Consider the following 24,849-nt stretch of genomic DNA (forward strand, 5'->3'; position numbering starts at 1 on the left):
CCGTTTGTTGTAATTTTATAATCTATTTTTAAAATATCTCGTATTTTTATTTTAAATAAACGCGCCATTATTGGATTTTAACAAAAATACTATTTTCAGTTTTGTAGTATTCGTTTGGCTTTTGCGCACTTCCATCCCTTGGCAACACTAAACGGGCGTCATTCTTTTCGCCCCTGGGCACACTGTTTGCCTTTCGCACGCGTATTTTTCTGCCGATTTTGCGTGTAAATTTCATTGTGAAAACGTAATAAAACAGCAGCAATCATGGCTAATTTCGACCTGACCCGCATCAACTGTCAATATCTGGACAGGCATTTGACCTTCCCGCTGCTGGAGTTCTTGTGCGGCAAGGAGGTTAGAAAACCGACCAGGCGGTGCTCCGCCAGCGCTTTGCCGTGTCACCAGTACATAACTATGGGTAATCTACATATATTTGACTTCCGTTTCAGATCTACAACCAGCAGGAGTTGCTGGAGTACATCCTAGAGACGGTTAACAAGACGAACATGATTGATTACACGATGGACACCCGCAAGCGTCTTAATCTTAGCCAGGAGATGCCTGAGGAACTGGTGCAACGCAAGGCAGAGGTCCTGGCCACCCTTAAGCAGCTCCAGAACGAGGTGGCACCCATCATGAAGGCTACCGACATTCTCAAGAACGGCGAGAGCATGAAGGATTCAAAAACCTTCGTCAACGCCCTACAGAAGGACTACAATTTCAAGGTGGAACACTTGGAGAGCGCCTATAAGCTAGCCAAGTACCTCTACGAGTGCGGTAACTATCAAGAGTCCACCTCGTACCTGTACTTCTGCCTGATCGTCATGTCCCCCAACGACAAGGTGCGTATAAATCTTTCTTAGCGGAAAAAAGGGGTCTGATCCTCTATTCGGCATTTCAGCTTAACCGCTTGAGATATTCATTATTTTATTTATCCTTAAACTTGTCTTCCTAACCACATAGAACTACCTGAATGTGCTGTGGGGCAAACTGGCTGCTGAGATCCTGACCCTCAACTGGAACACCGCTCTGGAGGATCTGACTCGTCTGCGCGACTACATCGACAGCGCCAACTTCAGCACCATTCAGGCCCTGCAGCAGCGCACCTGGTTGATCCACTGGTCAGTACTGGTCTTCTTCAACCACCCCAAGGGACGTGATCTCATTATTGAGATGTTCCTGTACAAGCCACTGTATTTGAACGCTATCCAGACGATGTGCCCACACATCATGCGTTATTTGGCCACCGCCGTTGTGATCAACAGAACTCGCCGCAACGCTCTGAAGGATTTGATCAAGGTGATCCAGCAGGAGTCATACACTTACCGCGATCCCATCACCGAGTTCTTGGAGTGCCTGTACGTGAACTTTGACTTCGAGGGAGCGCGTCTGAAGTTGCACGAGTGCCAGACTGTGATCCTTAACGACTTCTTCATCGTAGCCTGTCTTAATGAGTTCGTGGAGGATGCTCGTTTGATGATCTTCGAGACATTCTGCCGCATTCACCAGTGCATCACCATTAGCATGCTGGCCGATAAGCTGAACATGAAGCCCAATGAGGCGGAGTGCTGGATTGTCAACCTCATCCGTAATGCCCGGCTTAATGCCAAGATCGATTCCAAACTGGGCCATGTGGTGATGGGCACCCAGCCGCTGAGTCCCTACCAGCAGCTGGTGGAGAAGATCGACTCGCTGTCCATGCGGTCGGAGCATTTGGCCGGTTTGATTGAGCGCAAGAGCAAGCAGAAGCAGAATCAGGAATCTGTCGACTCCTGGAAGTACTACTAAATTGCTGACTTTTTATCCACAATTAAGTTAAGACACTTTGTACCCTTTAAACACCGATGATTGCGCGCAGTCGAGCGAATAAACCAACATCATATCCTTTCGCTCAATTCAACATTTGATTTTATTTCCTTTGGAATTTGAGTTATACAAAAAACAATACCAAGGCGGGAATTTGTAATTTCTCTAGCCTACAGAATGCAAACGTCTCCTAATCCTAGAATTAGTTGCTTGTACCTACAAGTCGGTGCTGGATCTGAATGAGTATCTGGCGCCGGATCACACTATTGATTGCTACCGCGACTTCTGCTTCACCACCAGCCAGGATCGCACGGGCAGGTCCTGCAGATATACGATCCATTTACGCACCAGCATCAGCCACACGATGCCGTACAGGACGCAAATTCCCGACTCCAAATAGTAGCCATCGAAGGTAATCTCGCACTTGCCCGACGACGCTTCACAGCTCTGTAGGAAGAATAAAGAAACAGGTTATTAGCACAAACATTATTTTAAAATCAGAGCTGAAATGAAAAATCTTTTATTCTTGGAAAAAAAGTGTGGAGAACTCTGGGGAAGTTTAAAGATATGTTATCTATACTCTTTAGAGGAAAATGTGCGCTACAGCTCGAAGTCTTTTTTAACTTTGAATATAAATTTATTTCTAAAAAAACTAACTTACAAATTAAATTATTTAAATATTTAAATATGATAATCTTCCAAGTCACTCACCTGTTGCTCCTCCTTGCCCTGGCAGGTGTTCTCCGCATTACTGGAGCACTGCTTCCAGGTCAGCACATCCACTAACCACAGAACCACAGTGTTGGGCCAATTTCCGCCCAGATTGCACAAAGTGTTAAGGAATGTCATGTAAGTGCCACCCACAGCGGGGTCGGAGATCTTGGCAAAGAAGGCCATGGCGGCAACGAACATGGAGTACAGGAATATTTGGTAGATGGCATAACTAGTGATCAGCAGGACGTAGTAATAAACAGGCACGACTCCTCCACGAATTATGTAGGGTGTGATATAAGCTAAGCCAGTGGCTACCGTGGCCATAATAATGCGATAGGGAATGGCCTTTAGATAAATGTCCATGGGACGTGGTCCGTTCGTATAGCGACCTACCGCCAGCGGCAGGATGAGCTGCAGTGGAATAAGGGGAATAGCCAACAAAGCCAGCTTATCCTTGGGCACTCCAGCATCAATTAACTTCAAGCTGGTCACAGCATCTGAGGCAGCAAACGTGACCTTTACGGTGAGCAGGATAACAGCTAGGATCTGGACAGGACGCATGCGTACCATGTCCCACAGGATCTTGTAACTCTCATGGATGTTTAACTCGTGCTCCTCGGTGTAGCGTGCGTCCATGTGTGCATCCTCAATGTCGTTTTCTTTCTTAAAAATAGCCACCAAGGTGGTAGCCACAACGAAAGTGATTCCCCAGAACCAAAGAAAGCGCGGCAGCGTGATCATGCCCTCCTCCAGAGGCACATCTCTCAGATAAGTGTTACAGAAATCCTTGGACTCCAGGGCAATGAACACAACATAGCCCAGGAAATAGCCAGCTGTTTGGCCCACACTATTGCAAGTGGAGGCATATCCAACATTGCATCGTTTAAGCATGGTCAAGGCCCAGCCATCCACAGCAATATCCTGGGTGGCGGCTAGGAAGTTGAGCAGGAAGAATAGCAACGTCAGCAGTGGGACATTTGGATCCACACCATTTCCCCCCAACCAACGATCTACGTGGAGGGAAAGAAGCAACATGAATGCGCCTAGAAGGTACTGCACTGGGACCAGCCAAGATTTCCGGCGGCCAAATCTTCGGATGTACAGGGAGTCCACAATAGGAGCCCACAAAAGCTTCAGACTGAACGGCCAGTAGGCAAAGGAGAACTCCGCCTGCTGCTTGTAGCTGGCTCCCCGATTTTGAAGCAACATGGGAATGGCTGCTATAAGTCCAATGGGTATACCCTGCAGTACATACAGAAACAGCAGTATGGCTATATTCCTTCGGTCTCCACGAATGTCCGGTTTTTGGTGTTCCACCTCCTTCTCTGGTTTTGGGTGCTCTGCAATGAGCAACTCCTGGTCGGCATTGCTGCCCGTTGGCTTCCTCCTTATGGCGGACATTCTATTTATACAATGAAGAATGTATTATTTTGATATGCCTTCTTGGAGGCCACCGGCTCACCTGTTTTTCTAATCACCAACAAATAACAACAAATGTCCCAGGTCCACGTCACTCAAATGCCGAGCTTTTTCTCAATTTCCTAATAATATCACTTGGTTTGTCTTTAATTTCATTTGATATATAACTGAACTGGTTAGAAATCTCCGCCTCTTTTACTTTTAACTAAATCATATTCCTACTAATCGAAATATTTTCTTTCGTGGCATATGTTTGTTGACGTTCCAATATTTTTTTTATAGCGACTCGACTCCGCAGTACATATGCAGTTGCTATAAACAGCGGCTATGGTCACACTTATCACTTGAAATTTAAACGTGGAGGCGGGAGGCTTATGAAATTATAATCCATACTGGGAGTGTGAGTTGCAAGGTTATTTTAGCTTTACTTTGATAAGCCAAGCTGTAAAGTATGTATGTATAAATTATGTACGTAGAAGCTAAATTTAACATTGCGAAATGAAATATGTAATTTTGTTTCTATACTAAATATCAACATTTTAATGAAGGGTGTTTTATAATCATTTTTTGTATTTAATTTGATGGAAATATTTAAATGTTCGGTTTTTTTCTTATTCGTTTTTTATTTTGATGTATTCAGCTGCGAAAAGTACTTGAATCGACTCTGATAAGATTCTTCGCGATTGTTGGAAATTGTAACCAAAACTACACATACGGGTAAAATAATATTTTTATAGACGAATAACTTTTCAAATATTTAATTGATTGTAAACTTTTTTGTACAACCTGTGTTAATCCTAAAAAATATATTACACCTGTCTAATATTTAAGGAATTCATTTAAATAAAATAATATGGGCATCAATAAAAAAAATTTTTAAACCATATTTTTGAATTTTTCAGCATGACTCATATTTATGTTTCCGGCACTGTATTTACAAAAATAAACCCATCAGCCTGTAGTTAATATACAACTCCCACACCACTCCATAAAAGAATCACCGACATGATTGTTTTGCAGCTTTTGTTTTAATAATAAATTGAATTACTGAGAGCATTTTACTTGTTTGCTTGGCGAACACATTCAGATGTTTCGTTATAATTAAAAGTAATTACTGATACAGGCTCCACCGCAACGGGGTCGCAGCGCCACTGGCTTTTCGAATAACAATTTCAATTTCCAAATACATACGTTTTTCAATAATAATAATATACTCGAAACTGGTTTCGATTGCTCTTCGCTCTTCCAGAGGAAAAGGCAATGTTTGTGACTGTTTTGTTTGACTTTCATAGCTTAGCTTAAATTCTAATTAAGTGTTCAATTGAAACTCTGGAGATGCTGCTGCTCGCTGGATGGATGGCAGGCCTGTTGTTCTCTATTCTATTACGTTCCGGTATGGTTTCGGTTTCGGCTGTTTTTCCTGGCTGCTTCGTTTGCTATGCTTTCATTTACTTTCATGGTTATTGTTCTGTTCGGGTTTCCATTTCGCTCATCTCGGGTGGCGTGCTCTAGCTCAATTAAATTTCTTGGAAGGCCATTTAGCTTTTAACTGCTCATTTTTCCGCTCCCGCACTCCGTATCCTGGACTTGCTCCCCATGGTTTTACTTGGCAGGAGAGGAGCCGCCAAAGAATGGCTCCTCCCACTTGTGGTGCACCTCAGGCGTCAGGTTGCTAATCTGCACGTGCACCGCCTGGTGCTTTTCATACTTGGGCGGAATGGCGCACAGTCGGTATTTGACCTCGTCCCCGGGCATGGGCACATATTCACCTTCGATGCTGGGGAAATGATTATATTTTTGTATGCTTTAAAGAGCCCAGCTCAAAGGTTGCGCATGCATTATTTATCCACTTACTCAGAAACGTGGCAGAAAACGTCCTCTCCGCCGGCATGGGGTGTAATGAAGCCGTGTCCTTTGGTGCGGCTGAAGGATTTCACAATGCCGGTCACAACCGGATTTTCCAAGGCCCGAGCGGAACTGTTTTTTTTTTTGAGTTTGCGCGTGTTTATATTTTGGCAGCGTTTAGAAAAAGGAAAAAGCGGGAAGAGACAATTAAATCAATGGCAGATGAAGGGACATGGGCGGATGTCACAATTAAGTACGGGGATTATATTCCAAAGGGTTACCCGAGGATTTATAATTTTAAAAGGACTTTATACCTAAATCTACATATTAAATGTAAAAGCATAAAATTAAACTAGCATAGAGTTTTCCTAAACTCTCATGTTTTGGCTGCTTTTCTTAAAAAAATCAAATATCTTTCTATCGTAAGAAGGAATGTTTAAAACATTAAATGAAAATCTTTAAATTATTGAAGTGGTAAGTTTTCACTAATTGCAATTTTAGAATGTTCTTGAATATTTAATAATTATTCCGGAAGCTATAATAATCCTTTAATTTTCTTTAAAGCATGCTCAGTAATAGAAATAAATAAATAAACGTGTTTTATAAATATTTTTTTAAATCCCAGAAACGTCTTACTTTAATTTAAAAAAAAAAAAAACTAAAAAGTTGTAGAAATAACCAGCAATCATTCCAATTTGCATTTATGGTGTTAATTTGGCCCCCGGAACCCCCTATGTAAAGCTTCTCGGCTAATGGCCAAAGTTGTTTTAGGGGTCAATAGGGTGGCTGGGTTGCTAGTGGGTGGTTTGGTGATTGAGCAGGAGGACTTACGTCGAGGCCGTGCGAGTGCGCCTTGTTATAATGGGACTGGGCAGCTGCAGCGAGGCATTGGGGCTATGGCTGTTGTGGTGGAACACCGGCGGCTTGGCGGTCAGCAGCTTCTCGGGCGTCCTTGGCTCGGCCATGGCTTTCTTCTTTTCGTTTACTTTCTGAGTTCTACGTTCTTCCCGCTTTTCCTTTCCTCTCTTCTCTTCAGTTAGTAGAAGCGGCTTGCGTTTGTATATAATATATATATATATATATATATGCGTTTATATATATGGGTGAGTGGACGGCAGCCAAGTCTGTCGAGTTCAAGGCCACGGGGGGCGGGTTAGTCAGCCAGCAAATTGCGTTGCGCTTATTTCCCCTGTAGTTCACCAGCTTACCTTAAACTTCACGTGCTATTATTTAGCACCTCTTGAATATTAACAGCCCAAAATTGTAGATTCTTGGCTTGGCTTTTTTAGGAGACACTCGCACACTGATGCAATTTATTGCCGCTATGAGAAATGCCGGTTGCTTAAGTTGTGTTATCACCCTTTACTCAACTTTATCGTATGCCTTTTATGCACTTTGGAATCTGACGATTTTTTTCAGTTTTTACGTTTGGTATTATCCCGGTTTTATGCGCGCTTTCAAAAGATTTTACTTTTTCAACGAATGGCGGCGGAGGCGTCAAGTCAGATTTAGAGTGACCGTTCCAATTTTGCCAAGAACACCTAAAAGCTGTTATCGCTTAGCTTTATTGGTAATCGATGTTTATAGCAACTTAAAAAATTAAAATAATACAATACAATATTAATATTTGTTAAATTTGTAAAAAAAATTTCTTCTTTAATATCTTGGATTAATCGGTGGGGAAAATGATGCATTTTGTTATCTGTTGAACACGAGACATTCTAAGACATAATATCAGTTATAATCTTATGAATTCAAATAATTTATATTCCAATTAAATGTTAAACATAAATATTCGTATCTATACGTCAGAAACATAACGAGTTATAATAGGTATTGTAGTCATTACTTAAAGTAATACTGAATTCTGCAACGGACAACCAATGCATTTATTTGTCAAACCCACATTTGAACTTTATTTCAAATTATTGTTAGGAAAAGTAATATATAAAATATATGTATATAATTATAAGAAAACATGATTAACAAAACAACTTGCTCATGTCTAAACAGGATCCGATAGTTTTATCAGTTTTGCCCATCACTACCTATACACGCTCATACCACCATCTCCAAGTTTGTCCATCTCTAAATTAAAAGACGCTAATATTTGTCTTAAAAATGATCAACAACTAATTAAAACCCTTATTTTTCCTACTAGAATTTCTTAATTCCCATCATATATGAGTGATACGGGGAGCGACGGAGACGCAGATGTCGAGGGCGTCGTGGATCCGGAAATTTACTCATCGGACAGCAGGGAATCCGATCAGCCCGTTGCACACAGGCAAAACTGGCAGCGGATTATGACTCAGAATCCTGACTTTGATCCTGACATTGTGCTACAAGAAATGGAGGGAGAATACGAAGCTCTTGATGCGGAAGTTAATGCAGATAATGTCTCTACAGCAGAGGAAAATGCGGAGCCAATTAGAGATCAGCCTGTGGATGTGCCGATTGAGAACCAAATGCATGATCAGAACCAAGAACCAAATCTCAATCAAGAACCTCAAGACCAGGCTGATCAGAACCTGGAACCCGACCAGGCAGACCAACCGCAGAACAGAATTCCTGAAGTAGCTTTTATAGACCCTCCACCTGTGCCTACACCGCCTACTACTTCCCGCCGAAACCAAGGTCAAGAGACAGGGGTAATCTCATTGGACACACCATCACCGCCCAAAAAACGTAAACGGCTTTCCGCCGCTGCCGATAAAAGTCTGAAAAAATCACCCGAAAGCAAGCCCATAATTGCGGATGAAGAAGACGATGGTTTAACATGCCCTATTTGTCTAGATTGTTGGGAGATGAGTGGTGATCATCGATTGGTTTCACTGCGCTGTGGTCACCTCTTTGGAGAATCCTGCATACGCCGATGGTTAAACGAAAGCCAACGGCAATCGTCTGTAAAAGTGTGTCCCCAGTGCAAAACAAAGGCCACATTTAGAGACATCCGCCACCTGTACGCTAAGCGCATCCAAATGTTGGACACTGATATTAGGGAGCAACTGGAGGCTGAACGCCGTCGTACCCAGACCCTTACCACAGAGCTAGCAACCGCAAAGCTCGGCCAAACTCTAACCCTCGAGAAGTTAATGCTACTGCAGAAGGATAATGAACGGTTAAAAGAGCTGGTAAGGGCAGGTGGTAGTCGAGGAGCCTTTGGAGGTGATTCAGATGGTAGTCAGAAGAGCATTCACCAGCTGGCTTCACATCGTCTATATATGGAGAAGAACTTCGAGATCACCCGAGAGCCCGGCTGTCGAGTACTTCTTTATTCCGCCAAGCACTCCATATTAGTGGCCTCACAAAAGAGTGCCCAGAACTTGTTTCCCGGCTATGGAGTGCGCTTTATTGATCCGCCCAGCTTCAAGCCATTACACTTCCTACACACTTCGGCGCTATTGATCAGAGACATTGCATTTAGCGAATCCCAGCACTTGCTCACGGTGGCTAGTCGGGAGCCAAAGATAAAAATCTTTGATATAAGAACGCGACTTTGCTCGTCCATGTTCACAGCTCACGACAAGATGCTTTGGTCGTGTGCGCTGGACCGTAATGAGCGGGAGCACTTTTTATACGGCGGGGATCTGCGAGGATGTGTTTATATCTATGATTTGCGGTTTCCCGAGAACATACTCTGCGAGTTTCAAGCGGAAGGTAAGTCATATGACACTGTAAATATGGATCTATGTTTTCAAAAATTCGTTTTCCTTTTTAGATAACTTTAGTCCTGTGATACATATAGTTCCAGTTCCACCAAATAAGACTTTCACCAGCGGCGGTTTTCTTGTCTGTCAGCTGACGGCTCTCTCTTTTTATGAGTACGCTTCGGCCAGTGATACGGCTGTGCCCACTCGACTCAATGTGGAGGGACCCTTCTTGTCCATGCAGTACGATGCCGTGCAGGACACGGTGCTTATATCGGCCCGCTCGAATACAAATTCGCCGCAGTCCCGGTTTATACTTGGCCGACTGGACAAGATCGATGGTACGCCAGTGCTGAAAGAGATGGCCACCATCTATGGGTCAAAGGCCACGCCAATTATGACGCGACCGACCCAACTGGGCGTCGAGGATAATACACTGGTTGTAGGCTATCTTCAGGACAGCAAACAGCTTATGATGCACGATGTGCGGCGGGAGGAGCGAGTACAAACAATGCCCGTGAACGAAGTAATATACGATATCTGCCCTGTGGCCACGCAGGCCGGATCCTACTTGGCCGCCCTCACCGACAATAAATGTCGCGTCTACAAGGTTAACAGTTCCAAGCGATGAGCTTTGTGTGCATGTAGATTAATTTTCCATGAAAATGTCCAAAGAATTAAGTGCTTATTTTTAGTTGATTTCTATGAAATAGGTGACCCCTGAAAAGTTTAGTTTTTATTTTAAGTTTTTCATTATTTCCGTTTATTAAACATTTGTCAACCTTATGGTTTGCATACAATATTTCTCTGAACATAATTCTATATTGTGTACTCCATGTTCTGTTTTTGATTCCTGGTTTCAATTTTTGAATGCTCGAAGTCTGTTGTGGATAAGTCTTGTATAAAACAATAGAAAATGTTGGTTCGATTAATAATATACATATAAAGCTATACAAAAATGTGTTGTTATCCGTACAGTATTCGATTTACATATATGGGTAAATATAGTTACACCTAAGTGAATTGTGGAAATGATCGAATGATTAAATAGATGTCTAAATTCATTCCTGACAGTCTCGAAATGTTTTCAACATTTTTAGCTTTTGGAAAAATCCTATCGATCTTAAACTTTCAACGAGTTTTGAGCGGCACACGCAAGCTGTCCAGCTTTGGCAAAACCCAACTAAATCTTAATGAATTCGGTTTGCTTCTCTTGAGTCTTGAGTCTTGTAAAATTGTATCAAAAAAGTTTTATCGTTGGTCGTTTGCGGGTTTTCTTTTTTTGTTTCTATCTTTTTGGTAAATCAAAAACCTCTGTGGCATTTACACCTATGTATATAGTTGTATATGGTTTATAGTATAGCATATAGATTAGTGTGTTGGATAGTTGAAAGACGCAGATCTATACTTTTCAAGTATAATTTTGTATATTTTGTGATGTTTTATTTGTGTTTTTGCTGTTTTGTGTCTGTGTGTGTTTTTGTGTTCGTTAATGTTAAGATTAGAGAAATACGTATTCGTGTGAACAAACGTATGGAGTCATCATAACTTAAGACTTTCAACTTAAACTGAACGATAACTAAATATCCGTTACACATATCATTATATATATTTATATAAACACTAAATTAACTTAGGCTAAACTAAACTCGAAACGAAGTCGGAAAATTCTTAGGCATTGATTCGGTATTCGGTTCCTATTAAATTTAAAGCAACCGCAATATTTCACTCTATTGGAAGTTGAAATCCTACTTTTTATGTGGCTTTAAGCTTAATAGAAACGGACGCAGCAACCAAGCTGAATGAGATAATCGATTCCCAGGCGGATAAACAGGTGAGAAAGATTAGAAGAGAAGGGCTAGAATTTGGGATTTTGGTTCGCTTAATCGACGCGCGCATATCGCGGCACTATGTCCTTACTGATCCAGTAGTTGCATGGCGAGTAGTCCTCCTCAGGCTGGGCATCCTGGCCAACATTGATGACCCGACGGTCCTTGTCAAATGACTGCACCGTGCCATGGGACACATAGTAATAGAATAATTGCTGCATGGCAGATACGTAGCGACGCTGCTCCACAGTGTGCGGTTCATAGCGACCCAGAATGGCCTGGACATCGGCATCCACGGTGGCCAGCTGATCCGCTCCCTCGCCCTGGGTGACGACATAGAACGGCACCTTAGGCTGCTGTCTCGCAATCGTGAGCAGCGGGCAAACGCTTCGTATGTCCGAGATGATGGCAACCAGCGACGCATAGCTGCTGGCATTGTACTTTTCGATAACCTCCTCGGTGAGTCCCATTGCTCCAATCTGGGAGTTTTCTAGATAAGCTCGCACCTCGTCACGCGTCCAGTTTGTATGTAATTCGCGCAGTTTCTCGGTGTGGGCCTCATGGGCAGTGGCACCTATGACCAACATCGGTTCGTCGTTGGACTGTTCACGTTTCCAGGTATCTGAAGGATGTTCAAAGACTACATCTCCATCGAGAACCAACCACTCGTGACGGCTGCCGCTGGCATTCGCCTCCTGGGGCTGTGGCAGATCAACGGGGAAGTGCAACCAGGTGTCAGGAGTGGCGGCCCAAAGTCGTTCGCTGGATGCTTCACGTAGGCATTGAACATCCGCACATTCGAGGGTGGCCATCAGCTGGTCGTTGAGTTTGCTAGATTCGCTCAAGGGTTTTCCAGGCAGAATGGCTGATCCAGATGTGGCCCATGCCCTGGTGTAGAGACCCTTGACTTTCTGTGAGTTAACCAAAAGGGTCACGAGAGTGGCTCCAGCCCTGTGACCAAGCAAAGTGACGGACTTCGGGTCTCCGCCAAAGTGCACAATGTTCAGCTTGATCCAGTTCAACACGGCAATGATATCGGTAAGCCCATAGTTTCCAGACGTGGGAGGATGTGCCTCTTTGGTTAAAGCATCCAAAGCGAGGAAGCCAAAGACACCCAAACGGAAATTGGGACGCACAAAGATCACATCGTGCGATCGAGAGTAGCGAGCCGATGGACGGAGTATACCCGGCGAAGGACCAGCCAAAGATTCAGCGCCAATCAGCACTACCACTGGCAGGGGATTGCTGTACCGCACATGGGGAGTAACAACATCCAGATAGAGGCAGTCCTCGTCGCCCACGGTGGTGCCATTGCCCAATCGCTGTGTGCACACCACACTGCTGTTGTGCGTTTGCAGAGTATCATTCCAACACATATTGATGTCATCGATCAATTCGGCCGGTTTCCATCTCAGCCTGTCCACAGGTGGCTTCGCATAGGGAATACCACGGAAGGCGAAAGCTCCATCCTCTTTTACACCCTCTACTGGTCCGCATCCCGTCACTGCCATGATGTAGCGTCCTTCACGCAACGGTGGCGATGTCAAAGACTCGTGGGTCAGCACAAAACCAATCACGGCCAACAGAAGCACGAACAGAAGGATGCCAAAGACAATCAGCGCATCGTCAACACTGCACTTGTAGCCTCTCAGACGAGTCAATAGTGAGACGGGTCGATTTTGCTCCTCCTCCGCAGCGGCTATTTTTTCCTCCGCCGCCAGTTTCTCATCCTTGAGCTCGCCCTTTAGCTCCTCGGTACCGTTTGTCTTAACGGGAGCCCGGTCGACCGTGTCCTGATCCTTGAGGGAATCATCTAAGGTCTCCATCGAGGCTAGACCGGCCTTGCCCAAACCCAGCTCCACATCATCGTCATTCTTGTTTTTGCGCAACTTGTTAGCAATTGGCAGCTTAATGGCGTTCAGGAGTCCACGCTTTGTTGGTGCATCGGAGGCATCATCACCGGGAGTAGCTTCAGCAGTTGCTTCTGTAAACAATAATATAAATTAGTTATAGCTTAATCCCAGAGAGATAATCTCATATTTACTAACCAGACTTGGCATCGGCATCACCGTTGACCAGCTGCTTCTTTTCCTTCTCGGCGGATGGTTTGCGGGTAAACAAGTTACGCAAGCGTTCTCCCAGACCTGGACGCGACTTCTGCTCATCCTTGCCAGAGCCTGTGGCTGCATCTCCATTTGCTTCCTTATCTTTTTCATCCTCCTTTTCCTTTTCTAGCAGCTCGCCCTCGGCGCCATCACCTTCCGCCTTGGGTTTGTTCTTCATGAAAAAGCCGGGCAGCTTGAGACCTCCGATCGGGATCTTCTTGGGCTTAACCTCGCGCTCCTCCTTGCTGATCTTCTTGTCATCACCGCCATCGGGTTTTGTACCGTTTTCGGCGGGAATATCGATAATCTCTTCACCATTTCCCGATTTGGGCTTCTCTAGTTCAGCAACATCGATTTTTCTCTCCTCTACAGGTGAGGATTTCTTTGCTGCATTGGGAGATGAGGGCTTCGAAGTTTGCGGACTTGGTGTCTTCTCCTTGCAATCTTCTTTTTTGTCAAGCATTTTGTCGGTTTCCTTGGGCTCCTCGAGCGACTCTTGCTGGGCCGCTGTCGTCTCAGTGGGCGGGGTTTCCTTCTCTTCGAGTTCGCCCATATTGAAGATGACTCACGAACGTTTAGAGAACTCTGCGAAAATTCTGAAAAAAAAATAGTTTCTTAGTTAATGTTTTGGATTACGAAGTCCTTTGTAGGACAAACCTTGACTTAGTTAAAAAAAAATAACTAGGTTACACTTTGGCTTTGGTTTTTTAGTGACGTATTTTTAGGGATCTACGATCTAGGATCTATCACGATCGCTGGCTGAAATGCTTCTAGCTAGCGATTTCAGCTGCACACGGTTTTTATACTGCTCTGGTGAAAATTCCTGACCTAAGGATAAGCAGCTGATCCGGGCAAATGTCATAGCCGGCTGCCAAGCTCTTCCTTTGTCCTTGCACAATTACTTGAGGGTTTTCCATTCCCTCTCTCTCTCTCCTCTCTACCTGAACTTATAGTTGAAAATCCTACCTGGAAAATGGGAATCTACTCAGGTAGCCGTGGAAAATTTGCTCGTATTTCCCTCAGCATATCCTGGCAGCATGGCATTTGGTTTCGGGGCGGGAAGACCGCAAATTTATTAAGAGAGCAGAACCAGCTGCATGCCGATCAGTTTTTGATCCAATCCCCGTACCGGATCGCTTCCTTCTTAGGCATTTATTTAGTTTTCTTCTTTTCCCTTTTTGGTACGTGCGCCTTGTCGCTTTTCACACGTCCCACGTTCTCCGAAAAACATTTTTAATTAGCGAAAAACTATAAAATCAACGTGGAAAGCATCCAAGGACATTCGACGCGACCTTTTGCATCATTATGCCTGGAACGCCGCTCGCAGCGGGATTGCAGTAGCAAATCACGTCCAGGCTAATTGACCGCACCAGAAAGTGCCAGAAGTCATGAGAATTTTCTTTTTTAAACACCTCAAACGTTGACTTTGCCTGACTCTTTTAATGAGCCGGACATTAGAATGACATTAGTCGAGCGACAAGTCAAATACGTGATCATTTAAAAAAGATTTGGGTTTCTTTTTAGTCAAAATAACTCTGAGCTGAAATATTTTTAAGGATTTCAGGCAGACTAAAATTATCTAAATGGGCATACGACTTTCTAATTTCTAATAATGTATATAATAAAACTTTTTTCTATAAACCGTCTAAATATTATTTACAGAATAAAATTCATCATCATTTTAATTTATTTTGTAATACATAAATTCAAATATCAATATAATTTTCGTCTCATTTGACCCACTAAACTTATCTCAATAGTTTTTTAAGATGCACTTCATGTCCAGTGGACTGTTTTCCCCCATTATTTCCCCATTGGGAGCATTACAAGTCCATTACTTGCACGCATGAAACCCAAAACCCAAGCCAAAAGAGACGACGACATGGAAGATATGGAAAGAAACGAAAAACGATGCCAAGTCTCGACCTCTGTCATGTAAATCAACCGAAATTCCATTAAAATGTGAACTTAAAGTTCAAATTGCGTTGCGTGCCATAATCTCTCATCATTATCGGTTCATTCTCTAAGTTTTCCCGCCTTCGAGCGATTTGGTCAACTGGAAGAGTGACACTGCAGAGGGAAAATACAAAATGAAAATGTAGAAAAATCGAAAGCAACTCGACAAAGTTGCGTATCGAAAGTGAAAAGAGTGTCACACATGGTTCTGGAAAGCAAAAAAGAGGGACGTGGGGAATGAGTTGGGTTGAAACAACGCGTCACATTGCAATCCAATTGAATCGGATTTCAGAGTATTACCACGACTGGCGGGAAAGGGCAGAGATAAGTTTCTGGCCGTAGTGTTGTGGACGAAGTCATGGGGCCAGAGGCATATAAGCCTCCTTGTTGTTCTTGCCGCTGTCTACAGTATATAGTACTCGTTCTATTCCCTTCTCTAAACAGAAGCAGGTCAAAGTAATTACAGTTCACTGGAAGTGGAGTATCTTCGGCCACTATCTCGAATGTGCATCTTTATAGAGCGTACTAAAAATCTTGACAATATGTCTATAAAACTTAAGATTTGGTTTTAACTCATTCTGGTAGCATAGAATTAAATCTTTTTCTGTCTTACTTTATACTGAAAGTTTTTATAGAGTGGCCAATAAAAGTTTATGTTTCGGAAGAATATACATATGTAACTATTTGTTAGTGAGTCATTCCTTAAGAGCAGTTTTTGAACTTTTCACTTAATTTATTTCAAAAAAATTCCTGAATATAATGTTCTTCCTAAACTTACTGTCCAAACATTATTAATTATTAGAAGCTAAATTAAAATATAGCAAAAACTTGACATTTATTTATAGAGCTCTACGCAGACACATTCCTCACAACGATCATTGTTAATTAGGCGAGAAATGTCTGTGGAAATATAATTTTTTCAGTGGGGGTCGAACAAACAGAGTTGACGCACCCAAAACGCAATGAAAAGCGCAAAAAAGAAGGAAAATGGTTCCATGTCGTCAAGTCACGCAGTCCGTCACTTGTAACGCCCCTCAACCTTCTTTTTCCCTTCGATTCTTTGCGGCATATGTGACTGGGCTGTAATTGGTCTTGGCTCGTAAATTAAATCAAATTCGAAACTTGCGTTTGACATGCCATTCGACTTCCTTCTCATAGCCACTCCCCCCAACCCTGCTTCCTTTTTTTATTATCCCTGAATTTCACTCCACTCTTTGGTTTTTTTTAGTGCTACACATGGAAATTGCCGTTAAAACATAAAAAAATGACCACAACATGTTGAGGGATACGACAACTTGGAAAGTTGTACAGTGGTATAAGGTTGAAGGAAAAACCACAGAACAAACATTATAACTCGACGACTTAGATGTTTGATATAAAGTTTTATATTTAATATTTCACATATAAATAAAAAATTGTTGAACTCATTCCAGGAACAATAGAAATAAAGCTCTAAGTTTGACTTAAAGTTCCTTTTATTGTATACTTTATCCCTCGAACTTCTAGAAATCATACTAAACTATCCTGCAACATGACCAAACAACAAATCCCCCCAATTAACCACCAAATAAACCCTTGTAGATCCCAACTTAAGCGCAACAAATAAATTCTGGTGAAATGTCTAGTATCTCGAAACATGTCAAGAAACACTTTGAAATGCATAAAAATGCAATTGCTTTAGGCCATTTATTCTGCTCGAGGGAGTGAGTAACAGAGTCGTGTGGAAAAGGAAATTACAGTTGGGGGAGATAACTACTAGTCATGAGCGGGAAAGCGACAACGGGTGAAAAGTTTGCGACGCAAACTGCTGCTAAAGACGCAACCTGTGTCTCTGTTGGTATTATTCGTTCTTTTTTGTATTATATGTGTTACTTTTTGAGTAGAAAAGTATATATTATTTAATAAAAGTTATAAATGATTATAATTTAAAATATTATTATTATTATTCCCAAGCTAAAATTTAAAAAATACAATGTCAATACCACGTAACTGCTTAAAGGATATAAAGTATTCGAATACTACTGTAAAATATTTGTACCTTAGCTTTTGTCCAACTAACGGCAGCGAAGCATGAAACGAAAACAGTGCGAAGGAAATGACAAAAAGAGGGGGACGAAATAAAGGGGAAAGAGAAGTTAGTGGTAGAAAAAACAGTAGTTGGGGGAGGAGTGTGGGAGGGCTAACCGATCTGCGTCCTGTTATTATTATTTATTACGTTTCCTGTTGCCTTCCTATCTCTCCTTTACACACTCTATCCCTTTTTACCACCCGTTTTGACTTGTGGCCAACTAAAATTGCTGCCGCCCACCACCAGATGGCGTCTTGATCATTTGTCGTGCGCGTGCGAAAAGGCAGTAAAAAGTGTGAGCGAGATGCCGTAAGGTGGATAATAAAAAATAAAAAAGGACACACTATTTTGACATGCACTTTTCATAGTGTTTTTGTGTGCGTGGGCGGTGTTTATGCTCAATTTAACAGGGAATTTGAACAATTTCAGGACACTCTGAAGCCCGCAAATTAAGATCTGCTGATAAGAATAAGCGCTTAAGCGCTGCAACTCCTGTTTATAATTATGTATTTGTACGAGGAAATTTGTCTAGACAGTCTAAACAACAATTGGATTTAATTGCAATGCATTTCTGTTTGGCCAATACACAGGGAAAAACAAAACTAACATAAAAGGTTTATATTATATTAATTTTTGAATCATAAAGCTTGTTCCATTTTATTTAATTTTATAAACCTTAAATAAGTATAGAGTTCATTAAAACTCTGTCTCTAAATACTTTATTTGAATTTTTAGATAAACTTAAACCTTTTTACTATTGAATTGCACTTTCCAGTGCACTCATTTTCCCAACTAAGAGCACCTGCAATCAGCGATTTAGATTCAATAACCTCAGGCTAAATAATTTTTCAATTTGCGCCTCCAATTTCCATGACGGAAAAGAGGCAGACAACGAACGACGAGGGAAATCGCAAAACTTCTAACGAAGTCAATTTGTTATCCGGACGCCATGCTAATGGACTCCTGGTGGAGATTGGGCCTCCTCCTTCTGGTTACAAAATGCCCTCGGGTCATTTTAAAATTAACTTTTAATATTCTGATCTAACGATTTATCATGCCGTGTTGTGGATTTTGGTTCAAGTTACTTAATTTCATGGCAATTTATTGAAGTTGGCCAAGTGGGAGAATGGAAAATGATGAGCCACATATTCGCCAGGCAATCAAAAGAAGGGTGATTAATGAACAGAACTGACACGTGTTCTAAAAACATTGCGGAAGGGGTCAGTGAAATGAAGGCGGAGATGGGTTCACTCGAGCATGGGTTACACTAAGAAAAACAATGATTATTTAGGAAACGAATGAATTCATAAAGAATAGTTGTTACACCTTAGAAATCTTTTGTTATGAAGAGTTTCTAGTCCTATTATAAACCCATATAAGAAACATAGATACTCAAAACATTATTCAGAAAGATTTAAATTTGTTTTCAGTGCACTAGAGTCGGAGAAACCAAAAACCGCAAAACCCAAAGGTTTATGCACGTGCGATGTGAATTCTCAGTGGTCTCCCCTCTTTATATTTTGATGAATAATAATCTCCTGGGGCAGGTAGAGAGCGGAAATTGGTAAACGAGCAACGGAGAGTCCCAAAACCTCAAAGGATCTGCGGAAGGCGCCTAGATCCAGATCCAGGACGAGGGGATTGGTGTAGCACACAACAACAAAAAACACAATTGGGAGTGGGAAGAGCAAACAAAATGGGAACAAGATTTCCACTTCAAACAGGGCATTTTTATGAATTTGTAATTACACTCGAGGGACAAACAGCTCTTGAAGATATGGATGGGATAACCTTGAGATGTGTTGGTTTTTAAATGTTTGTTGTTACCCTGTTCCCTCGAGTTTTCTGGGGTATACTTTTTGCTTTTTAAATACATTCAAAATTTAAAATATTCTTCTGTAAAATGTAAATGAGTTGATGGTATCAAGAATCTCATAGATAAACGGAATTATACAGTTTCTAACATATTTTTCAGTGTCAAGAGATTTTATTACTAAGTATCCATAAAATCAGGATATTATCTAATTCGGTAAAAAGTATTAAGAATAAGCTAAATAATTCAGCTCCTTTAAAACAATGAGTATCTTGATGTCTACACCTTAGAACCTTTGTGTCTACTCAACTTATAACTGCCCCTCTCCGTATGTCATCTCATTTTATTGCACATTTTTTCTAGCCCGACGTTTCTTTTCCAGTCAGATAAGCAAAGATTTCCTTGATGATAAGAACCCTGAGAGTTCCTCGAAGCAAAACTCCTTGCAAGGCAATTCAAATTGTCAACGGAAAATATTTATGATATGCACCAGAGTTCCCCGTAACCCTCATTAGTCAATTGTCAGCAGCTCTTGAGGGGTTCGGATTTTTTTGGGATGCTAGCCCAGCAGTACTTGACTTTCAAGTTCCTAGTGCTGATGGATTTACAATTTCCTAAATGAAAACTGCATTTTTGTTTAAACTGTTTGACCATGAACTCCACATCTACGAACGACGGATTGTTTATCTTTGAGAGCGAGACAAAGTGTTGAAAACTGTGTTTGATATTCTTCCAGCATTTTCCTTGTTGTGTTTTTTCTTAATTGCTGTTTACTTTTCAAGTGAAAGCGGCCAAACTTACATAAGGAACAACAACAATTTCAAATTGAATTGTAAAGAAAACTTTTTGATTACACATACATTTTGGGGTAAAGTGAGAAAATGAGATACTATGGAAAGCAGACTCATCACCAGGGCTGTCGGCTTTTGTCTTTTGAAAAAAACTTGGCAAAACAATGAGGGAAGTTGGAGTGAAAAGTCAAGGGGGAGTTGCCTCAATAAATCTCTTTCCGAATGCAAATGTTGCGTCAGCCGGGCATCTTCACGTCTCTTTTTTTTGTGTGCCTCTGTTTGGCTTTGTTGATGTTTTCCTTACTTTTTAGTTGCACGGTTCCCCGGAAGTCTCTTTCTAGAGCGAATCGAAAAGTAGCAGCTGCCAACTGGAACTTTCTCTGAAGATCCCGGGAGTTTTGTGATCGTTTTTTCCCTACGCCTATTAATTCATCATTGAATTATTGCCTCTTTTCCTGGTATCCCTTCAACGATTTCCTTTTCCATTTGTTTACTGAATCACTTTTTGGGGATTAATTCTAGCTGGCGTCTGCCTGTGCATACAAATGATCCAAAAGGGTCGGCCTATTTTTGGATCTACTCCATCCCCAAGAATCTTCCTCTGAATGTTGATGGATTGAAAAATCTGAGGATTAGCACACATTATGTTTATGAAATGTTCAAAAGGATTTGTCAGGCCTGTGATTTATGTCAAATGGTTATGTTTTCCCAAGACGCAAGCCATTAGAAGGCTGGAAAATGTGGAATCAAAAGGGGAAAGAGCTGTCTCTGATCATTGACACGAGCCATTAGACCCCAAGGCGCATACGATGATGATGATGATGATGGGTGTGCGATGTTACGGAGGATTATATCAATGAATCGTGAAGCCCCATTAATCTTATTAAGGGCCCCCAAATAAAATGTTTTCCTGGAGACGCCATTTAAATTGTTTTGGTAAGATGTTTCTTCGGTAATTAGGGATTGTGGAGGATTATGATTTAATTTCATGACATTAGACGTCATTAATAAAGATTAAAGCTTAGAAAATTCATTTGAGTTGTTTGGGATATTTTAATATTGCGCTATATTAATAAAGTATTCGGCGAGATTGTGGTTTCCGGCTGATAAAGGTTTTGCAAGCACATTTTTTATAAGTAAATTTACAAATTCCTAAAAACTAGATATTGAGTGCTGAACTTAAAGGAATGTAGATTCATTTTTACGCTGTTAAAATATAAATAAGAATATTTTGATTGATCGGAAATTTATAAAATTTTACAATCTCGCATTATTATGTTTACATTTTTCACATAATCAAATATTAACAAATTATTAAAAAACTTTCAAAAACGATGTTTTCCTTGGCATACGGAATGTTAGTATCCATTTAGATATCTTTGTTTACTCATCTGCCATTCCTTTTTTTAATTCCCAGAGGTCCTTTATTACGAATTGTGATTCTTACCTGATGTTCAATACACGCAAACACAGAATAATAAGTGTGTTGCTGTGCTTTGTTTTTTATTGCGATGCTGTTGAAATGTGGCAATTGGGAATAATCCTTCAGTCCGTGGAAACAGCGGGTGGCTTAAAAGAATGCGAAGTCCTTCCTCCAGGACACTTAGGTGTGTATAACAAACGTACAAATTTTTCTTTTTGATTTATTGCGGTTTTTCTTTCATCCGCTCTTTCGGCACAGAGCAAAACAAAATGCACAAAAATAGTTGCGATGTTTTTTTTTTATGTTAATATATTATTTTCACTAAATATAAAACTTTCACAATAGGAATATTGAAATTTATTCCTTTTTTGCGCCGATTTTGATTTTGTTTTCTTTCAAGTCGCGTCTGTTTGGCGAGGGTATGTGTTTGTGTGTCGCTGTGTGTTTGTGTTGCGGAAAAGAGGAAAAAGCGTGCGCCGTCCAAGAGAGTGTGGCTCTAACTGACGCTGCCTCGACTTCCACAGCCGGCAGTGGAAGAAGAGTCGGACTAACCACTGAAAACAAACTCTCTCTTATTGGCACTCTCGTGCTCTCATCTTGGAAAGAGGGGAAGGATGAGTTCCATTCATGATTCCATAAATATCAACACATTTGACATAGAAGAAAGAACATGTTTTACCTTTAAACTACATTTACCGTTTTCCCTTAGTTTATAAATCGTTTTTGAGAAAAAATGTTGATTCCCTGACTGTTTTTAGCATTTTTACTGACAAAAAATAAAATTGTCGAAAAGTTGTTTGTCTGAAAAATTAAGTTTAAAAATCGTTAGTAAAATAAAAGTAAATAAATGTAAAATACTAATCTTTAAATACTTTATTTTCTTGCAACATATCCATTTAAATTTTCCATTCAACTGCCTCACTGTGCACTGGAAGCCACTGTCTGTTTATGCTCCTGCTCTCAGTTTCTCTCTCTCGTAAAACAGCCGGCTTGGGAAGTATTAATTGGAAAGTGGAGAGGGGCAAGCACCCTCATAGGGGTGGCTGGAAAGTGGCAAGAGCAGCAGACTCTCTCCTGCACTCTCTCCAAGTGATGCTCTCTGTCTCTCACTCTCAGCATGCATTGCTTTGTTTTCCTGTACAGTAAGTGCCAAATATTCTATGGTGTTTTTCAAAGGTATTGTAATTTTCGAAAGGTTTCGTGATGCATAAAATAAGATCTTTTGTTGTTCCAAGCCTAAGCAATAGGTGGCAGTGCAATGAAAAAAATATTTTAATATAAATAACAAATTAATGTTAAAGCATTGGTTTTTAGACTTTATGGTAAACTTATGATTGTGAAATATTGTTTAATGTTTTAGTCATTTCATGGGTTTAGAAATATTTTATAAGCAAAGTCCTCTAAGAAAGTATTTTATTATTCACCCCTCTTAATAAGTTTCTGGTTATATTATCCTTTCCCTAAAAAGAAGACAGGAAACAAAAGGAAACCGGCTGCTAGAAGTTTGTTGATAGGATATTTTAGGTTTGAGTTAAGGTTCTTATTTTGGTTTCAAAAACTCGTTTTCGAATGCGCATCAATTGGCAAGTGTTGAAGCGCAGTTTAGGTCGCTGAGACATCTGGCCTGGGTTTGTAGGGAAATTCCAAGTCCTGATGCGTCATTACAGCACTAACCCTTGCCAAACCCCTTCTCAACACCCCTTTTTTGGCATTCGGTTTCATATCCCTACCCTTGAGAAAATCCACTTCTTTTGGGAGGTAAACAAAGTATGATTATTCTTCATGTCAGCTTTTGCGCAATGGAAATGGTGATGGGGATTTCTTTCGATCTGTCTACTGATCTAATAATCGGCTTGTATAGAAAGTTAATAATTAATTGACCAGTAAAATAATTTTTAATCTGAATTAAATATTAGTGCTATCAATATACTTACTTAATATTCTTATTGAACTTGGGCCAGTTGAATGATTAGAGCAGAAGCCATGACGACACGTGCTAGGAATGGATTAGTGGCCGTTTCTATATGCCTTCTACAAATAGTACCCCTTCCAATGGTACTACCCTCTACCCACATGTCAACAACTTTCACGCCCCGAACTATGAGGGTTCCCTATTTCATTGTGGAGCTACTGAAGCATTTCATTAGACATGATGTTAGGTGACATCTGCTACCGAAAAACAGAAGAAATATTATAGGAAAGAAAAGAATATAAAGGTACGGCAAGCTCGAGTTACGTTAGAGTTTGACGCATGCCTGTCACGTCGTGGGGAAGGATCATAAAATGATCGCATCGGATCATTATCATGATTGCAAATGGTAACGAGGAAACCCGCAAAATGTGGGACGCACAAGGAAGGAAGTCGGAGGAATGAACACATGTTCCTGTCTTGTTTTGGGCTGTGTGGGTTGATGTTCGGATGGAATAATTAACAAGTTTAATTTAAATTTCAACCGGAAGCGGCTGAAACCGAAGACTAAGAAGTTTTGGCGGAGAGAGAGTTCTCCTCAAAAAATCCCCCACGATATGTAATTCAATCAACCAACGATTCGGTTTCAATATTCCGAATTAAACCCCGAAAAAGCCGCTTAATGTTTGAGCTCAATTATATGGCTTTTGTTGTGGGCTGCTCCTCTTCTCCCCACCCACCTTTCAACCCATAAACGCCTCAAAGTCGACTACAAATAGCGAACAAGGAAGTTGCACATAAAATTCGTCTTGTTTCGAGGCCCATTGCAAATTATGTTCGGACATAAAAAAAGGAAACTTTTGTGGACTACCCACTACTCTGAACCACTGTTAACCACCCACTTGGCCTGAGAGGGGGTGGGCAACCACAAAAGTTACTGTTTTATTTACCCAACGAAACAACGGCAAAGGGCGAGGCCTCAGTTACAGGATGAGGATTTTGACTCTGGGATGCGGGACATGTGGCGAACAACAGGCGCAGCAAGTGTTAAGGTGGTGTTGTGGCGCCCCTTAATGGAATCGCTTCCCCAGACTCGACTTGCCTGCCCAGATAAAACATGAAACGCTTTTAAGTGTTCCTCGCAACTGAGGTTAAACACCTCAAAAGGCGACTCACTGCGTCTGGAAAAGAGCTAAGAGTGGGTGGAGTTTCAGGGTTTTCCCCTGGGCAACTATGTTGCCAGAATTTTGGTCGTGGGATGATCAAATTAAGTTGAAGCTGGAGTTCAAAAACAAGTTATGATTAAATTTTGGCAAAGGAAGGATTTCGGGTGTAAATGTACAACAAGTTCAGGTTAATTAAACTTTTGGTCAAAAAGATGGGCTAACGATTTTTGGAAAATATCTTTAAAAATGAGTAACTAATTACAAATGTTGCTTTTGAAATTAATTATTTATTTAATAGCTTAAAACCTTCATAGGCAATATGTTTAAAAGTTCTAAAAGCTAAACAAAAATCCAA

At 41.2% G+C, this 24,849-nt stretch overlaps 5 protein-coding genes across 7 annotated transcripts; 2 read left to right on the forward strand and 3 right to left on the reverse strand.

The window, feature by feature from the left end:
* The first annotated feature begins 145 nt into the window (after positions 1 to 145).
* LOC108114605 (eukaryotic translation initiation factor 3 subunit E) lies at positions 146 to 1,895 on the forward strand. The gene is made up of 3 exons (XM_017225666.1): positions 146 to 354; positions 450 to 842; positions 964 to 1,895. The coding sequence occupies exons 1-3, from the start codon at positions 265 to 267 to the stop codon at positions 1,786 to 1,788; spliced, it is 1,308 nt and encodes a 435-aa protein (XP_017081155.1). The 5' UTR covers positions 146 to 264; the 3' UTR covers positions 1,789 to 1,895.
* Positions 1,886 to 4,229, reverse strand: LOC108114604 (acetyl-coenzyme A transporter 1). Its single transcript, XM_017225665.1, has 3 exons — positions 3,983 to 4,229; positions 2,518 to 3,922; positions 1,886 to 2,253 (listed from the first exon to the last, which is right to left on the reverse strand). Exons 2-3 carry the CDS (start codon positions 3,919 to 3,921, stop codon positions 2,080 to 2,082), a joined length of 1,578 nt encoding a protein of 525 aa, XP_017081154.1. The 5' UTR covers position 3,922; positions 3,983 to 4,229; the 3' UTR covers positions 1,886 to 2,079.
* Positions 4,230 to 4,948: 719 nt separating this feature from the next.
* Positions 4,949 to 7,298, reverse strand: LOC108114732 (cold shock domain-containing protein CG9705). Of its 2 annotated transcripts, none has more exons than XM_017225843.2 (4): positions 6,993 to 7,298; positions 6,616 to 6,833; positions 5,794 to 5,916; positions 4,949 to 5,716 (listed from the first exon to the last, which is right to left on the reverse strand). In XM_017225843.2, exons 2-4 carry the CDS (start codon positions 6,747 to 6,749, stop codon positions 5,542 to 5,544), a joined length of 432 nt encoding a protein of 143 aa, XP_017081332.1. In that variant the 5' UTR covers positions 6,750 to 6,833; positions 6,993 to 7,298; the 3' UTR covers positions 4,949 to 5,541. The 2 variants fall into 2 exon arrangements, with proteins under 2 accessions (XP_017081332.1, XP_017081331.1); XM_017225842.2 differs by having other exon boundaries at positions 6,616 to 6,908.
* A 540-nt stretch (positions 7,299 to 7,838) lies between these two features.
* LOC108114463 (E3 ubiquitin-protein ligase RFWD3) lies at positions 7,839 to 10,251 on the forward strand. The gene is made up of 3 exons (XM_017225468.1): positions 7,839 to 7,860; positions 7,946 to 9,444; positions 9,506 to 10,251. Exons 2-3 carry the CDS (start codon positions 7,968 to 7,970, stop codon positions 10,063 to 10,065), a joined length of 2,037 nt encoding a protein of 678 aa, XP_017080957.1. The 5' UTR covers positions 7,839 to 7,860; positions 7,946 to 7,967; the 3' UTR covers positions 10,066 to 10,251.
* LOC108114462 (neurotactin) lies at positions 10,174 to 21,928 on the reverse strand. Of its 2 annotated transcripts, none has more exons than XM_017225466.2 (3): positions 21,444 to 21,928; positions 13,312 to 13,964; positions 10,174 to 13,247 (listed from the first exon to the last, which is right to left on the reverse strand). In XM_017225466.2, the coding sequence occupies exons 2-3, from the start codon at positions 13,919 to 13,921 to the stop codon at positions 11,317 to 11,319; spliced, it is 2,541 nt and encodes an 846-aa protein (XP_017080955.1). In that variant the 5' UTR covers positions 13,922 to 13,964; positions 21,444 to 21,928; the 3' UTR covers positions 10,174 to 11,316. The 2 variants fall into 2 exon arrangements, with proteins under 2 accessions (XP_017080955.1, XP_017080956.1); XM_017225467.2 differs by lacking the exon at positions 21,444 to 21,928 and adding an exon at positions 14,026 to 14,132.
* Between the last annotated feature and the right edge of the window lie 2,921 nt (positions 21,929 to 24,849).

The sequence above is a fragment of the Drosophila eugracilis genome, unplaced genomic scaffold (assembly GCF_018153835.1).
Source record: "Drosophila eugracilis isolate 14026-0451.02 unplaced genomic scaffold, ASM1815383v1 contig_2154, whole genome shotgun sequence".
Lineage (NCBI taxonomy): Eukaryota > Metazoa > Arthropoda > Insecta > Diptera > Drosophilidae > Drosophila > Drosophila eugracilis.

Excerpts from the sequence above, each read along its gene's own strand:
- LOC108114605 (XM_017225666.1), top strand. The coding sequence starts at position 265 with ATGGCTAATTTCGACCTGACCCGCATCAACTGTCAATATCTGGACAGG. Across the intron at positions 355-449 it reads AGTTCTTGTGCGGCAAGGAG|ATCTACAACCAGCAGGAGTT; the intron begins GTTAGAAAACCG and ends CTTCCGTTTCAG. Across the intron at positions 843-963 it reads TCATGTCCCCCAACGACAAG|AACTACCTGAATGTGCTGTG; the intron begins GTGCGTATAAAT and ends CTAACCACATAG.
- LOC108114604 (XM_017225665.1), bottom strand. The coding sequence starts at position 3,921 with ATGTCCGCCATAAGGAGGAAGCCAACGGGCAGCAATGCCGACCAGGAG. Across the intron at positions 2,254-2,517 it reads AGGGCAAGGAGGAGCAACAG|AGCTGTGAAGCGTCGTCGGG; the intron begins GTGAGTGACTTG and ends TTCTTCCTACAG.
- LOC108114732 (XM_017225843.2), bottom strand. The coding sequence starts at position 6,749 with ATGGCCGAGCCAAGGACGCCCGAGAAGCTGCTGACCGCCAAGCCGCCG. Across the intron at positions 5,917-6,615 it reads CGCACTCGCACGGCCTCGAC|TTCCGCTCGGGCCTTGGAAA; the intron begins GTAAGTCCTCCT and ends AAAAAAAAACAG. Across the intron at positions 5,717-5,793 it reads GTTTTCTGCCACGTTTCTGA|CATCGAAGGTGAATATGTGC; the intron begins GTAAGTGGATAA and ends TCATTTCCCCAG.
- LOC108114463 (XM_017225468.1), top strand. The coding sequence starts at position 7,968 with ATGAGTGATACGGGGAGCGACGGAGACGCAGATGTCGAGGGCGTCGTG. Across the intron at positions 9,445-9,505 it reads CTGCGAGTTTCAAGCGGAAG|ATAACTTTAGTCCTGTGATA; the intron begins GTAAGTCATATG and ends TTTCCTTTTTAG.
- LOC108114462 (XM_017225466.2), bottom strand. The coding sequence starts at position 13,921 with ATGGGCGAACTCGAAGAGAAGGAAACCCCGCCCACTGAGACGACAGCG. Across the intron at positions 13,248-13,311 it reads TGATGCCGATGCCAAGTCTG|AAGCAACTGCTGAAGCTACT; the intron begins GTTAGTAAATAT and ends TATTGTTTACAG.